The 14,507-nt window shown below is 35.2% G+C and overlaps 1 protein-coding gene across 2 annotated transcripts; it reads left to right on the top strand.

Annotated features, from left to right (window-relative positions):
- The first annotated feature begins 1,450 nt into the window (after positions 1–1,450).
- LOC147541098 (endoribonuclease Dicer homolog 2-like) lies at positions 1,451–12,075 on the top strand. Of its 2 annotated transcripts, XM_086633353.1 has the most exons (22): positions 1,451–1,822; positions 1,904–2,132; positions 2,251–2,542; positions 2,663–2,797; positions 2,976–3,060; positions 3,172–3,236; positions 3,388–3,528; positions 3,849–3,977; positions 4,057–4,189; positions 4,328–4,421; positions 4,539–4,731; positions 5,151–5,311; positions 5,512–5,730; positions 5,825–6,045; positions 6,227–6,495; positions 6,623–7,077; positions 7,208–7,311; positions 7,477–7,676; positions 7,773–7,982; positions 8,100–8,513; positions 8,603–8,881; positions 11,537–12,075. In XM_086633353.1, exons 2-22 carry the CDS (start codon positions 2,053–2,055, stop codon positions 11,888–11,890), a joined length of 4,233 nt encoding a protein of 1,410 aa, XP_086489479.1. In that variant the 5' UTR covers positions 1,451–1,822; positions 1,904–2,052; the 3' UTR covers positions 11,891–12,075. The 2 variants fall into 2 exon arrangements, with proteins under 2 accessions (XP_086489479.1, XP_086489478.1); XM_086633352.1 differs by having other exon boundaries at positions 1,661–2,132.
- The last annotated feature ends 2,432 nt before the right edge of the window (positions 12,076–14,507 follow it).

The following is a 14,507-nucleotide window of genomic DNA, read 5'->3' as shown; positions in this document are numbered from 1 at the left end:
AATTGCGGGTCAATGGTGAACATTTAACTGATCTTCGTGTTATTGAGAAAATCATGAGATCATTAACAGGTCGTTTTGACTATGTTGTTGCTGCAATTGAGGAAGGAAAAGACCTCTCAACTATGTCAGTTGAAGGTTTGATGAGTTCATTAAGTTCTCATGAACATAGGATGAACCAGAGAGCTGCTGCAGGGTCTATTGAACAAGCTTTTCAAAGCAAAGTGACTCTGCTTGAAAAAGGTGGTTTTAATGGTGAAGAGAGTCATGGTAAAGGACCAAAAAAATTTGGAAGGTATGACAAATCTAAAGTTAGATGTTTTCGTTGCAAAAAATTAGGTCATTATAAGTCAGAATGTAGAGTTTCCAAGAAATATTCAGAGCATGCTAACTTTGCTGAAGATGATGTAGAAGAGGGAGAAATTCTTTTATTGGCTTGCAGAATGGATGACGATTCAGATGAAGATTCTGATGAAATTTTAGACGAAGATTTAGATGATTATTCGGTAGAAAGTGATGAAGATGGAGTTTGGGACTGTCCGGTTAAAGAAGATCATCAAATAAAAATTGATACGGATGATGAGACAGTAGCTTCAGAATCTCAAGTAATTGAGATTACACCTATTTCTCTGAATATTGATGATAATTCAAATCTAGAATTATGTCCCGGTTCAACTTACATGCAAGTTTTGTCAAGGTTTGATGACTACGTCGTAAGCAATGATAATAATGGGTCTAACGAATATTTTTCAAGTGTTATATCTTTTGCAGATTGTAATCACACCAAACCTATCACTGTTAAAGAAGCAGTAAAAAATGTGGGGTGTATTTCTACTATGGACGACGGAATTTATCCAATTGAGAAAAGTGATACTTGGGAGCTAAATTATTTTCCAGCAGAAAAGAAGTCAATTGGATTGAAATGGTCATTCAAAACCAAGTACAAACCAGATGATGAAGTAGACAAATTAGTTGTGAAAGGGTATGATGAAAAGCCAGATTGATATGAAGTTTTTAAGTTGATGATTAAATGACTAATATTTTTTATTAAGTCATTGAAGGTCCATTGATTTTTCAAGTCGAAGATTATGATGGGTGTTATAATGTTTGAGTTTAAGGGAGAGTGTTAAAATTATAAACTCAAAAGGTATTTATTTATTCATTAAATTAGTATTAGATGAGGTGGATTAGTGTTAGTAGTTAAGTAATTAGAGAGTTAATTTTAGTGGGATTAATGTACTAATTAGTGGGGTTAATGTACTAGTTAGTGGGTTAATGGATGAGTTAGTGGGATCAAGTTAGTAGTGGTCTTAGTTAATGGGTAGATTTTGGGTCTATAAATAGACCAGTCTTTGTAGTTTATCAAATCAAATAAAATCAAGTCAAGTATTCAATTCAAGTTAATATCTTCTTTATTCTTCTTTGTTTGTGCAAATATTTTTAATTTCCAACACGACATATCACTGAAATATATTTTCTTACAATTCTCTCTCCAATTGCTCCATACTCAAGTGATATGTTGCCACATCTGCAGGGGACTGGGGAAGGGACCAAAATGAAGGGACCAAAATGGAGGGATGAACAGAACTTGTCAAAAAAAAAAAAATCACAACTCATTGGGAAGGTCGTCAAATGGGCTGGTCATGGTGGGAGGGGTTGCTATGAAGTTTACACAGTCAAATGGACTCAATTGAAAAGGGGTTTTTGTTTTACATAGTCAAACGCCACTGAAAAAAATAACCTTCAAGTCCTTTGTTTACGACGATAATGATGTTTAAGAGTGAACTCAATTGAAAGCACTTCCAACAGTTGTACGACGAATCTAGTAAGTACTACTAGTACTTTTGCTTGATTGCTTCCTTCTTAAGTAAGGAATTTATGAGATTCCTGTTTGTTTGCTACTCAGTATGAGAAACATTCAATTCTCATACTGAGTGAGGGTTCCCAAGGAGGAGGAGGGAAGGAAATTGAACGACGTTGAATTTCTATTCATACAAGAAAAAGAAAAACACAGACAGAGGAGAGGGAGCCCCCAAGAACAACAACAACAACAAAATGGCACCAGCAACACCTGCTGCTGCTAGAATATTGGGCCATGGCGACACCGATAATGATCCAGTAACCTTTGCTAGAAGGTTCTTTCTTTCTTCTTCTTCTTATTAAATCTATTACAGTATTATTAAACGATGACAATATATATATATATATATATATATATATATATATATATATATATATATATAATGAATGCAGTTATCAGCTGGAAGCATTGGAGAAATCAATGAGAGAGAATACAATCGTCTTCTTAGAGACTGGTTCCGGAAAGACTTTAATTGCTGTCATGTTGATAAGGACTTATGCTTATATGATCAGAAAACCATCTAATTTCATTTCCATCTTCTTAGTCCCAACTGTTGTTTTAGTTAATCAGCAAGCTACAGTTGTCGAAACCAACACCGACTTGAAAGTAGGCAGATACTGGGGAGAGATGGGTGTCGATTTTTGGGACTCTCTCACTTGGCAAGGACAGATTGATAAATATGAGGTACTATATGTATATGTGTGTGTGTTTGAGATGAATTGAATAGTTTAATTCCCTGTTATTCCTAACTTTTCCGATTGATGAGAAATATAGTAAAACATGTTTCTTTCCTTGTTGTTGCAGTTACTTGTGATGACACCCCAAATTTTACTAGATGCTTTGAGGCATTCTTTTCTAAAGCTAGAGATGATAAAGCTATTAATATTTGATGAATGCCATCACGCAAAAGGGAGTAGCCCTTATGCTTGCATTATGAATGTAACAAGTTTTTTTTTTTTTTATTATCTCTTGTCTTCTATATTTGGTAGCAATATTCTTTCTTATGCCATTTTTCTCCCTTATGGAGTTTTCAGTTATAAAGACGAGTTACTTTCAAATGCCTAATTTTTTCTCTTCTTTACGAATATGAGCTCTTATTTTTGAACTTTCCCTTCAGGAGTTCTATCATCCTCAAATGCGTGCTGGGTCCCGTCTACTTCCTAGGATTTTTGGAATGACAGCTTCACCCATAAATTCTAAAGGTAGATTCTTGTTTTCTAGTACTCAAACGCCATTCATGTTGTCTAGTAAGAAATGGTTAGAATCCCATGTTGAATTATTGAATGACACTTAATGCTGTGTTTTTGGTACAGGTTTTAGTTTATCAAATCACTATGGGAAACATATACTTCAACTTGAGAGTCTTATGAATTCGAAGGTTTTTAAGCCTTAGGCATTCTGCATCTTGAAGTTCTAATCTGGCAATTTAGTTTGTTCCTTAAAGATGCTTATCTTTTGCTAGTTATTCTTGCATTTACTTCTCCTTTTTAGGCTAATTGAAACATAGTTATTACCACTTCTTGTTGAAGGTATACACTGTTGTTCACGAATCCATCCTGGCTGAGCACGTAGCATTTTCTACGGTAAAACCAAAGTTCTATAAACACGTGGAGATGCAACAGACTTTGTTTTTTAAGTTGGACCGTCAACTGAAACAGACCAAATTTAAGGTTTGTTTCTTTTTTACTAAAAAGTTGTAGTTTTTCTTTTAAAGTTTGTTTAGGTATGTGTTTATCTCTATGGCTTTCTTTTAAATATTGCATTACTTAGGAAATACAAACTCTTAGGCCCTGTTTGTTTTCGTCTTTAAGTCAAATCTGAAAATGACTCGAGGTCTGAATTTTGAGCTACATATTGGGGTAATGATATTCGAATGCCCGTAACATTTCCTAGTTTAAGATGCCATGTCCGTTTTTTTATAACAAGATATAAATTCGCATGCATTTCTATTGTTGTAAATTTAATCTCCATGGTTTCTGAGTTATTGTAGACTGAACAGTCACTGAAAGAATTACAACTTGAAGATACCAAAGAAGAATCCGCACTGAAAAGGGTTTCTAAACTGTTTGGAACGTTCATGTATTGTTTAACTGATCTTGGTATCTGGTTTGTTCTCAAGGTAACTACCAGTCTGATTGACCAACGTCTCGGTGATAATCATATTTCTCAAACATTTCAAAGTTCTTATGATATTGCAGGCTGCCGAGTCATTAACTTGCACAGAAACTCATAATCTTTTCTGGGGACATAGCAAAGATGGTGTTGTTGAGAGAATCATGAGAGGTTTCTGTCAAGATGTATTTCTGGCTTTCTCAACATATGTACCTTCTGGTACCTAGCAGCTAAAACACAATTCTTATTTTGATTGTTAATTGAATTTGCCTCTCTTTTTTTCTTTCCACAATTTGTGTACGTTCATTTTGTTTCTAGTTGTCAATTTTGTATCTCAATTCTCCTATATATCTCCAGATTGGAATGTCGGTGATAGTAGTAGTGCAGATCTAGACGGTGGCTTGCTAACTGCTAAAGTTTATTGTCTCATTGAATCACTTAAAACATACAGGTTTGATGTTCCCTGAATTGGTTAAAAGAGATGGTGTTCTGTTAGATTGGTGGGTTCTGTTTATATAACTATCAATTATTGGAGCATTCATTTTTTGTTGTTGATTTTTTTCATTAGGACGACAGAGGATTTGAGATGTATTATATTTGTAGAAAGGGTAATAACAGCCATTGTTCTAAAATCCCTTTTGGGTCAAGTTTCGGATTTAAGATGCATAAATGCAACCTACATGGCTGGACAGAGCTCAGGTTTGCAATTCCAGAGTAGAAACAAACAACTAGACATTATTGAGGATTTCCGTAAAGGCAAGGTAGAGGTTTTATTATTACAATTTTTTTCTTTGATTTTATATTGTTTACGCTTACTAGTTGTGAGGTAGAACTAGATAATGACATGAAGATCGAGAGGACTTTCGGAAAGTAAGAAGGCTTCGAAGAAACTAGGCAGTATTAAACTCCTTCAAGGAAAGAGTCTATCCAGAAAAACGTAATGTTTGCGGATATATATTTGAATAAATTTTGGAAAGATCAGGGAAATAAACGTCAAATGAGATGTTTGCATAATCATAAGTTAACTATAGGCATACCATTAGACATTATTGAGGATTTCCGAAAAGGCAAGGTAGGATTTATTATTAAATTTTCTTTTTTAATTTTTGGAATTTATATTGTTTAGGGTTACTACTTACTAGTTGAGGTAGAACTAGATAATGACCCGAAGCTGTAACAGGTGAACATTATTGTAGCAACACAAATTCTTGAGGAGGGTCTAGATGTCCAGGGTTGTAACTTGGTCATAAGATTTGATCCACCAACAACAGTTTGCAGTTTTATCCAGTCACGTGGTCGTGCGAGAAAGCAGGGATCAGATTATTTGTTGATTTTAAGGAGGTAAGCTTTCTTCAATATTTTTAAGGCCAGCATTATATGATTGATTGATATCTACAAATATTATTATATTTTTCTGAAGAAATAAGTGATTTATAAATTTTTGTGCATTTAGTCACCTCAAAAGAAAGAAATTTGCTATTGCTTACATATAACCAAAAGAAAATTCAGTCAACTGTAATGATTATCTTTCTTGTTTCTAGTGGGGATGACTCTACACTTTCAAAAGTCAATAACCATATGGCTAGTGGAGGTATCATGAGAGAGGAGTCGTTACGAAATGCATCCATTCCTTGTGCACCTCAGGAATGTGTAATGGACGATGAGTCTTTTTATCGTGTTGAAGCTACTGGGGCAGTTGTTACCTTGAATTCGAGTGTTGCTTTGATATATTTCTATTGCTCACACCTCCCTTCTGATGGGTTTGCTCTTCATCTTGTTCATTCGTTTTATGTTTCCTCTTCCCTTTCTCCATTCTTAATTTGTCTCAAAGTTCTTCACTTTATATTGTAATAGGTATTTTAGGTCGGCTCCTAGATTTGTTATTGATGAGGATATTTGCACTCTGCATCTTCCAAAGAGCTGCCCAATACAAACTGTACGTTTCCAAGGTCAAAAGAATATGCTCAAGAGATTTGTCTGCCTTGAAGCGTGCAAGAAACTTCATATCATTGGGGCTCTAACTGATAATCTGTTACCAGAGGCAGTTGTGGAAGAAGTCGATGCCCAAGATATTGGTAGTTGTTTTTCTTTTTCTAATCATCATTTTTTCAGATCTTGTTTCTCTTTCGCTCTCTGTACCCTTGTTTCTCTCCATATTATGCGTTTGTTCTAACTTTAGTTAGTCATGAACTAAATTAAAATTGTACAACGTTGTATCTATTATTCAATTTGGTCTCTCTTTTTGTTACTTTACAGGGGATACCCCTTGTGAGGACCAGGTGGCTAACTATTATCCAACAGAGCTCATCACCGAGCGTGAATCTGATTTTGAGGGGTTATATCATTGCTATAAAATTGTCTCAAAGCAAAACTTTGAATACAATATTCCATTGAGTGATATTGCTCTCCTAGTTAAGTGTGATCCAAAATCATATGAGGATTTGAATTTCCAATTAGAAGTTGACAGGGGCTCAGTTACTGTCAATGTGGTCTATGCTGGCACAATTTGTCTCGGTGTCGAACAGGTAACTCCTCGCACTTGTAGTACCAAAGTAGAAAAGAATATTAACTTCACTACTCTTCAACTCTCCCTCCCGTTTCTCTGTCTGTCTGTCTCTCTCTCTCTCTGTTATAATGTATTCTTGCTATCAGGTTTTTATGGCTAGAAGTTTCTTGCTCACCCTTATGAGGATCCTCATTCATCGTGATTCAAGTGAACCGAAAAACAATGTAAATACACTCCATGAAACCAGGAATCATCCAATAGTTCACTACCTACTTCTTCCTATTAATTGTGGAGAGAAGTCTGTATCAATTGATTGGAACTGTGTTAAGTCGTCCCTCTATCCTTCTACAATGATTCGTCGGAGTGAAAGTGTTGTTAGGAATGCCAAGAACATATATTGCCCTAAAGGATGTGCTTGTCAGATCCACGTGATGGATGTTGTAACTTGCAGATGCATAATCGAGAACTCTTTAGTGATCACTCCTCACAATGGTTATATATATTGCGTTACTGGTGTCTTGAATGATCTTAACGGTAACTCTGTTATGGAGAATGATATAGGGGAGTATGCTCTCACATACAAGAAGTACTATAAATACAAGTAAGCATGCCATATTACCTATTCCACCTTTTAAAGTTTTGTGGCTTCTGTTTTTTGTAATTATTAATGACTGCCACACGTTAGATATTAAAAACTGCATGGTATGATTCAAGTTGTGTTTCAAATGTAGGCATGGTATCAACTTGCGTTATACTAGAGATTCTCTACTACGCGCGAGACATATTTTTACGGTACAAAATTGGCTACACAAGCACAATCATCAGAAGGAGAAAGGTTTAGTATATTTATCATCTAATTTTCTAACTTTTCGCTGGTATTGGTTTGAGTAACTCCGATGGTTTTTATGGTTTATTTGTACCGCTTTTATCTACAATCCTCCCTTATCCCTTTCCTATTCAAAGATGGTTTGACATCTCTAATTTAGTTTTTCTTTTCCAGATGGAAGTAATGCTTGGGTTGAATTGCCTCCTGAACTGTGTTTCATTATTATGTCTCCAATTACCGTCAGTACCTTGTATTCCTTCTCGTTGGTTCCATCAATAATGCACCGCTTTGAGTCTACACTTATTGCTCTTCACTTAAAGGCTATACAATTTGCACACTTCAATAATAAGAGTCTTACTATTCCGACTATGAAGGTACCCCATATAATATTAGTTCCAAACAAATATGTTATTGTTTTATCGTGTTTGCGAACTTCGTCGTGAAACTTCCTATATTCACTGTAATAATAGGTTTTGGAAGCAATCACGACAAAGAAATGCCAAGAGGAAATTTCGCTAGAATCATTGGAGACTCTTGGAGACTCTTTTCTCAAGTATGCTGTTAGTCAAAATTTATTCCGGATTAATAGTCATCACCACGAGGGACTTCTTACAATTAGGAAAGGTAGATTGATTTCCAACAAATACCTTTGCAGGCTTGGATGTCAGCGCCAACTTCAGGTACTGCATATCTAAGTTGATAGATTTATTTAATTATTTTTTCAAAATGCGAATTATTTTCAAAATCATGGGGATAAAGTTATAGCGATCTCTGCTATTTCTTCTTTTCATCTTCAGGGCTTTATACGCAATGAATATTTCGATCCTAAAGAATGGGTTATTCCTGGTGAAAATTCGGGCTCAATTATGTTGGATGAAACATTGAATTTTGGTTCGAGAAAAGTCTATATCAAGGGAAAACGCTACATGAAGAGTAAAGTAGTTGCTGATGTTGTCGAAGCTCTAATCGGTGCATATCTCAATACCTGTGGTGAATTTGCAGCTTTAAATTTTATGGATTGGCTTGGTATGGAAGTTTCTTTTGGCAACGAGTTACCAAACGGCATACCTTTATTGATGCTGCCAGAAAAACTCGCTAATATTAGCTATCTTGAATCATTGCTGAGGTATTCATTTCGGGAGCCTTCTATACTGGTTGAGGCATTGACTCATGGTTCATACCAACTTTCAGATGTTCCAAGATGTTACCAGGTTCTTATACAAATTAAGTTCTCCTCACATATTAATATGGCGTCGAACAATTCAAATAGTTAGTTTTATGATGAGTTTCTTTTTTCCAGCGGCTAGAATTTCTTGGTGACTCGATTCTGGATTATCTGATCACCATCTACATGTACAATAAATATCCAGGAATATCCCCTGGTTTACTGACAGACCTTAGATCGGCATCTGTAAACAATGATTGCTACGCACATGCAGCTGTGAATGCTGGGCTACATAAGCATATTCTTCATGCCTCCGCAAAGCTTCAGAAGGACATTGAACTGTTTGCCAACAGTTTTGAGCTAATACCTTCGAAATCTAGTTTTGGCTGGGATTCTGAAAAGGATGTACCCAAGGCAAGTAAACTGAACTTGATGAGTATACTTGATTATGTGTGAGTCTTAAACCATGACGTGTTTGATCAGAACTTGTATTATTGATGGGCCTAGAAAGTTTCCTAAATAGGTCACCACCCGCAAGTATACGGGCGTCAAGTAATAATAAATTCCGGTAAGACCGGTTCGTTCCTCAGAGACTAAGTGAAATCTATTCTAAAACTTAGAAATCATACAGTTTTGTTTGAAAATTGGTTTTGTGGTTTTGGTGATAAAATGATAAAGAACAAAATAATAAAGTACTAAAATAAATTAAATAAACAAATCAATGGGGAGAAGGCCTAGGGTTTTTGGAATCCACCGAATAATTCACTTTCAAACACACAAAATTAACCGACTAACTCTCTCGTTTTATAACTCAGAATTTCGGATAATGAACTATCCTAATTCCGGGAGATGTTTTCGTGTAAAACCGATTAACTATAACGTAATTGTTTCGTTTTGAAAAAGAGATCTCTGAACTATTATCTATCAATTAATAAGTATACACCATCAAACGATTTAACCTAAGTATGATGCATCAAATCCAAAAGCATAGACAATGAATAGAAAATCGATTTAACTAATTAAAACAATCTTAAACTTTCAAACTTATTCAAGAGAATTAATCAAATAAGAACGTGTCTCTAAAAGCTAGAAAATGAAGTTTCATCATAAAACCCTACAAAGAGACTTAGTTACACATCAAATTCATCAGAAAAAAAGTATGTTCTAGAGAAAAGTAAGAAATCACCAAAAGAAGAATGATCCTGGTATTTGAGCTCTTTGTTCCCTCTCTTTCTTTATACTCTGTTTTTGTTATCCATCTCTGTTAACTCTCTTTTCCCTCTCACAAAGAAAAGGTGTTGATAAAGATCCTCAAATGATGAAGAAAGGAACATGAGAATGCTCTCTGTTAAAGATAATGAACAATTATTTTTTCTTCTTTCTCTCTATCTCTCTCTAAAAACACTCTCTAATCACTCCCTTTCTCTCTCACAAAGAAAAGAAATAAATGAAGAAAACTTTCACAGCAAAGATGATAAATTGATGATAAAGTAAAGATGAAAATACAATGCTTCCTTTCTCTCCCTGTTTACAGTTCTCTCTAAGAAGAAGACAATGGTAATTTTGTTTCTGTTCTTCTCCTCCTCTCTAAAATGATGTCTTGAAGCCCAGAGAAGGAGAAGAACAGGTTGCAATTCTGTCCCCGGTGTTTTTCTTGAAGAAAAGATGATCTCCAACCTCCATGTTTGCTCTTCTTTTATAAGAGAAGAAAATAAATCACTCCCTTTCTTCTCTGATATCCTCTTCAAATCCGAATCCATCATATCCTCTAATAAAATCATTCCCATAAATCATTAATATCTCTAACTCTTTCTACTGTTAGCTTGAGAGAAGATGTCTTCACGATTCTCTCTCTCTAGAAATATTTCTCTGTTTTCTAAAATTCTAGAGATAAGATATCTCTCTCTCTAAAAATCTTAGTCCAATCTTCATCTCTCTAAAATTTCCTTCTTAAGCCGAGAGGATGAAGAAGATAACCTCTATCAATCTCTTCCAAAAATATTCAATCTCTGTTATATAACCAAGAAGGAGAAGAAAATCACCTCCTCTCTCTCTAAAATAACTTCAACTATTCTCTATCTTGGCTGTTTAATTTTCTAGAGAATCAAATTCGAAATCCTCAATTAATCAACACTCAATCGAATCCCTTCCAAACATAACCAGCTCTCTTTCCCTTTCATGCTTTCTCTGTAAATATTTTGATTAAAGAACAAGTTCCGGCCAGTTTTCTCTTTCTAAAAAATCTTCCTATTTCAGCCGAGAGATTTCTCTAAAATCATCTCCCTGTAAATTCATTTGCTGGCTGAAAAGAAGTTTGATTCAGTGCTTCACGAAGTAAGTTAAATGACGCTAATATGGTTCCTGATGTCAACACGTGTTCCAAGTAAGAAAACTGCCGTTAGATCAGTCCGGACCACCGTAGTGTTATGCTTCTAAGAGCACTATAGCGCCAACCCTTAGATTCCCGTGATTCATAGCTGGCATCAAAGGAAAAATTCAGTGTAGCAGAAGCAACTTTGGTACCGTGTTTTGCACGTTGATTGGTTGATCGCGTCCTCAAGTCTTTGAACACCATCCGATCTTAAAGGTTATTTTAATAAATTGCTTCAGGTCACACCAGATTTATAGCTGGTTTAAATTCCCGGATGACTCCCAACACGCCCAACAGTGTACCGATATTTTAAATTCCCATTCTGGATGCGCGCCAAGTGTCACATAGTCAACGGATTTGGAACCAAACTTTAACCCATCCTTGTTTTCGCATCCGGACTCCGAATTAACTTCCGCTTTCGCCGTCGGATTCATTTTCAACTCTACTTTCCATCCGAGCACTAAAGTTTCCAGAACACAATCATCTCCAAATTACTGAAACGCCCTCAAGTGTGTCTTTCTCTCCGATTTTAACTATTTTTCACACCGAACTCCGTAAAAGACACCTGAGAAAGATAATCAAACAAATCATCAGAGTAACCGCTCGAACTGGACTAACTAACCCGAGTTAAGAGATTCAGATGGGACATTTTCATGTCTCATCAATTATCGCCTATCGGTGTTGTGTTTCGAAACCAGGTGCTTGGAGACATAATTGAATCATTAGCAGGGGCGATTCTGGTGGACTCTAACTACAACAAGGATGCAGTTTGGGAGAGCATGAAACATCTATTGGAACCACTAGTAACACCAGAAACAGTAAAACTTCATCCAGTAAGAGAGTTGAGTGAATTATGTCAGAGAAGATCTTTCGAACTTAAAACAAGTGTGTCGTATGAGAATGGTACAACTTCTGTCACGGTAGAGGTGAAAGCAGAGGGAAGATGGTTCACTGAGACATGCACAAGTGAAAGTAAGAAGACATCGAAGAAACTAGCTCATAAAGCAGTTTTGAAATCCATGAAGGAAAGCGTCTTTTTTACAAAAAATTAAAGTTTGCAGATATATTTGACATAAACATGAAACAAGATGTTTGGATATAAGACAACTTAACCATAGGCATATCATTAGAGCTTGTAGTGGGAAGACTAATTTGTTGGTGTGTTGGGCCTTGGAGTATTGTTAACTTTGTTGGACGTTGAAGTTATGTAGAAGCTCAACTATGCATCCCTTTTTTCGGTCGTACCGTGCATGCTTCAATATAGCAGAGTTGCATTATAAAACATCAGGGTAGAGCCGGTGAGGTGAGGCATGAAATCATTGGTAATTTTGGAAAGAGAATTAACTTAAAAAGGCATGATAAGCCTAGTGAAAAAGGATTCACTGCGTTATTATTAGTACATATTTGGCATGATTACCCATTTCATAGATTTCCACTTCCATGGAGATGGAACCTTTATTTATCAAAATAAATATGCCCAAAACGTTAGGAAGATGATCTAGTTTTGCACTACTACAAAGAAATTTTAGACCATTCAACATCAAATTCCGTCCAAACGTGTCTGAGATTATTGTCTCCGCAGAAAAATATTATCTTACTGGCTTCTTAGGATGACATTGGGACACGATATAGAAATAGGGTAAAGTTGAATTTATTTAGCTTTTTTTGAATATTTAATTTATTTTGTTAAACTCGTGCAGGATAGAACTCAAATAAAACACTTTCCATAGTGAGATGCAGGAGGTCCATCTAGGGTTTATATGGGTTTGTGGTGTTTAGGGATTTATGTGACTTAATTATATGGGTTTTAGGAGTTGATATGAGCTTATAGAGTTTATATGGGTTTGAGGGGGTTTATATGGGTATATTATGGTTATATGGGGTTTTAGGGGTTTATATAGACTTACGGGATTTATATGAGCTTATCTGGTTTAAATGTGTTTTTAGGGTTTATTTGAACTTATGGGATTGATATGGATTTTTAGGGGTTTTTATGGGTTTAAAAGAAATTATATGGGGTTAGGTTTTATATGCGCTTAGGGGTTTATATGGGCTAATGAGGTGTATAAAGACTTATTCGGCTTATAGGTTTTATATGGGCTTGTAGGGCTTTATATGGGTTTATAGAGTTTACATGCGTTTTTAGGGGTTCACATAAGCATATGTGGTCTATATGGATTTTTAGAGTTCATATGGACTTATAGAGTTTATATAGTTTTTTAGGGATATAAATGGGCGTATTAGGTTTATATAGATTTATGTGATTTATATGCGCTTGTGTGTTTATATGGGTTTTTAGGAGGTTATTTGGACTTATGAGATTATATGAGCTTGAAGGGGTTTATACGAGTTTATGGTGTTTATATAGATTTTTAGGGATTTAGACGTGCTTATGTGGTTTATATGGATTTTTAGGAGTTTATATGAGCTTATGGGGTTTATATGGGCTTGTAAGGGTTTATATACGATTTTTTAGGAGTTTATATAGAGCTATGAGATTTATATGGGTTTTCTTGGGTTATATTGTTTTTAGGAGTTTATATGTTGAGTTTTATATGTTTTTAGGGATTTATATGGCCAAATGGGGTTTTTATGTGTGTAAGAGTTATATGGCCTTATGAGATTTATATGGGGTTTTAGGAGTTTATTATATGGGTTTATAGAGTTTACATGGGGTTTATAGAGTTTATATAGGCTAATGAGGGTTATAAAGACTCATATGGGTTTATAGGTTTTATATGAGCCTGTAGGGGTTTATATTGGCATATTTATACAGATTTTTTGGAGTTATAAAGTTTGTATGGGGTTTTAAGAGTTTTCGGAGGTTTATATGGGCTTATGGGGTTTACAAACATCCGATTTGAGAAAATCAAGTTGTAGCTGTTTGACTGGGCTAAAAGAGTAAGAAAGGGGACTTTCCATTGGAAAAAAAAGTTGGAAAAAGAGAAATAAAATTTTACAAAAAGATGGGAAAATGGTTTTCTTACTATCTCACAAAACACAATCTCTCTCAATCTCTATTCCCGTCCTCCCTTTCTCAATCTCTTTCTAATCATGACCAAATCTCCCAACACCATACATAATCTATACAACAGACTCTAAAGATCCAAAAAGACAACTTCAATTTGTAGGCTATATATACAAACTTCAGACCTGTCCTCCGAGCTTCATCCTCAAACTCCAGTTAATATAACAAGTTCCAGTCAATGTAACAACCAACCTTGATAAAGCTCTATTTAATAGACTCAATATGAATTAATATCCAACTCTCTTTAATGGAGTCAATATAACATAATAACAACCAATTTTTATAGAAAATCCAGTCATGAATGAATCATACAAATAGACAAATTCATCTCTTAGATTTGTTCATCAAATTAATCTCACCTCCTTCATTTGTGAAGTTCTCAGTTCTCACACTAGATTTCAATCAATCTCAATATCCCTCTTTGTCCCTCTATATCTCAATCGATCTCAACCTCGATCTCTCTAGATCTCAATCGATCCCACCCTTCCAGTTAGTGCTGATTTTTGGAGATTTAAGAGGCAAAGGAGAAATTAGGATTTCAGAGAAGAGGGTCACGAATTTTGAAGGAACCTTATAATTTTTTGGTGAATAAAAGAGGAGTCCATGATTATTTAAAAACACCCCATTATTTCTGTACAACC

This window comes from Eschscholzia californica, unplaced genomic scaffold (assembly GCF_041429995.1).
Source record: "Eschscholzia californica isolate CP2 unplaced genomic scaffold, dmEscCali1.0.p SCAF_4, whole genome shotgun sequence".
In the NCBI taxonomy this organism is placed as follows: Eukaryota; Viridiplantae; Streptophyta; class Magnoliopsida; order Ranunculales; family Papaveraceae; genus Eschscholzia; species Eschscholzia californica.
Note: the sequence above shows the minus strand (reverse complement) of the source record. Positions and strands in the feature narration are given on the sequence as shown.

What these genes read in the sequence shown, in the direction of transcription:
- LOC147541098 (XM_086633353.1), top strand. Translation starts at nt 2,053, where the DNA reads ATGGCACCAGCAACACCTGCTGCTGCTAGAATATTGGGCCATGGCGAC. An exon ending in AGAGTCTTATGAATTCGAAG is followed by an intron (nt 3,237 to 3,387) that starts GTTTTTAAGCCT and finishes TTCTTGTTGAAG; the next exon opens with GTATACACTGTTGTTCACGA. An exon ending in GATGTCAGCGCCAACTTCAG is followed by an intron (nt 7,983 to 8,099) that starts GTACTGCATATC and finishes TTTCATCTTCAG; the next exon opens with GGCTTTATACGCAATGAATA.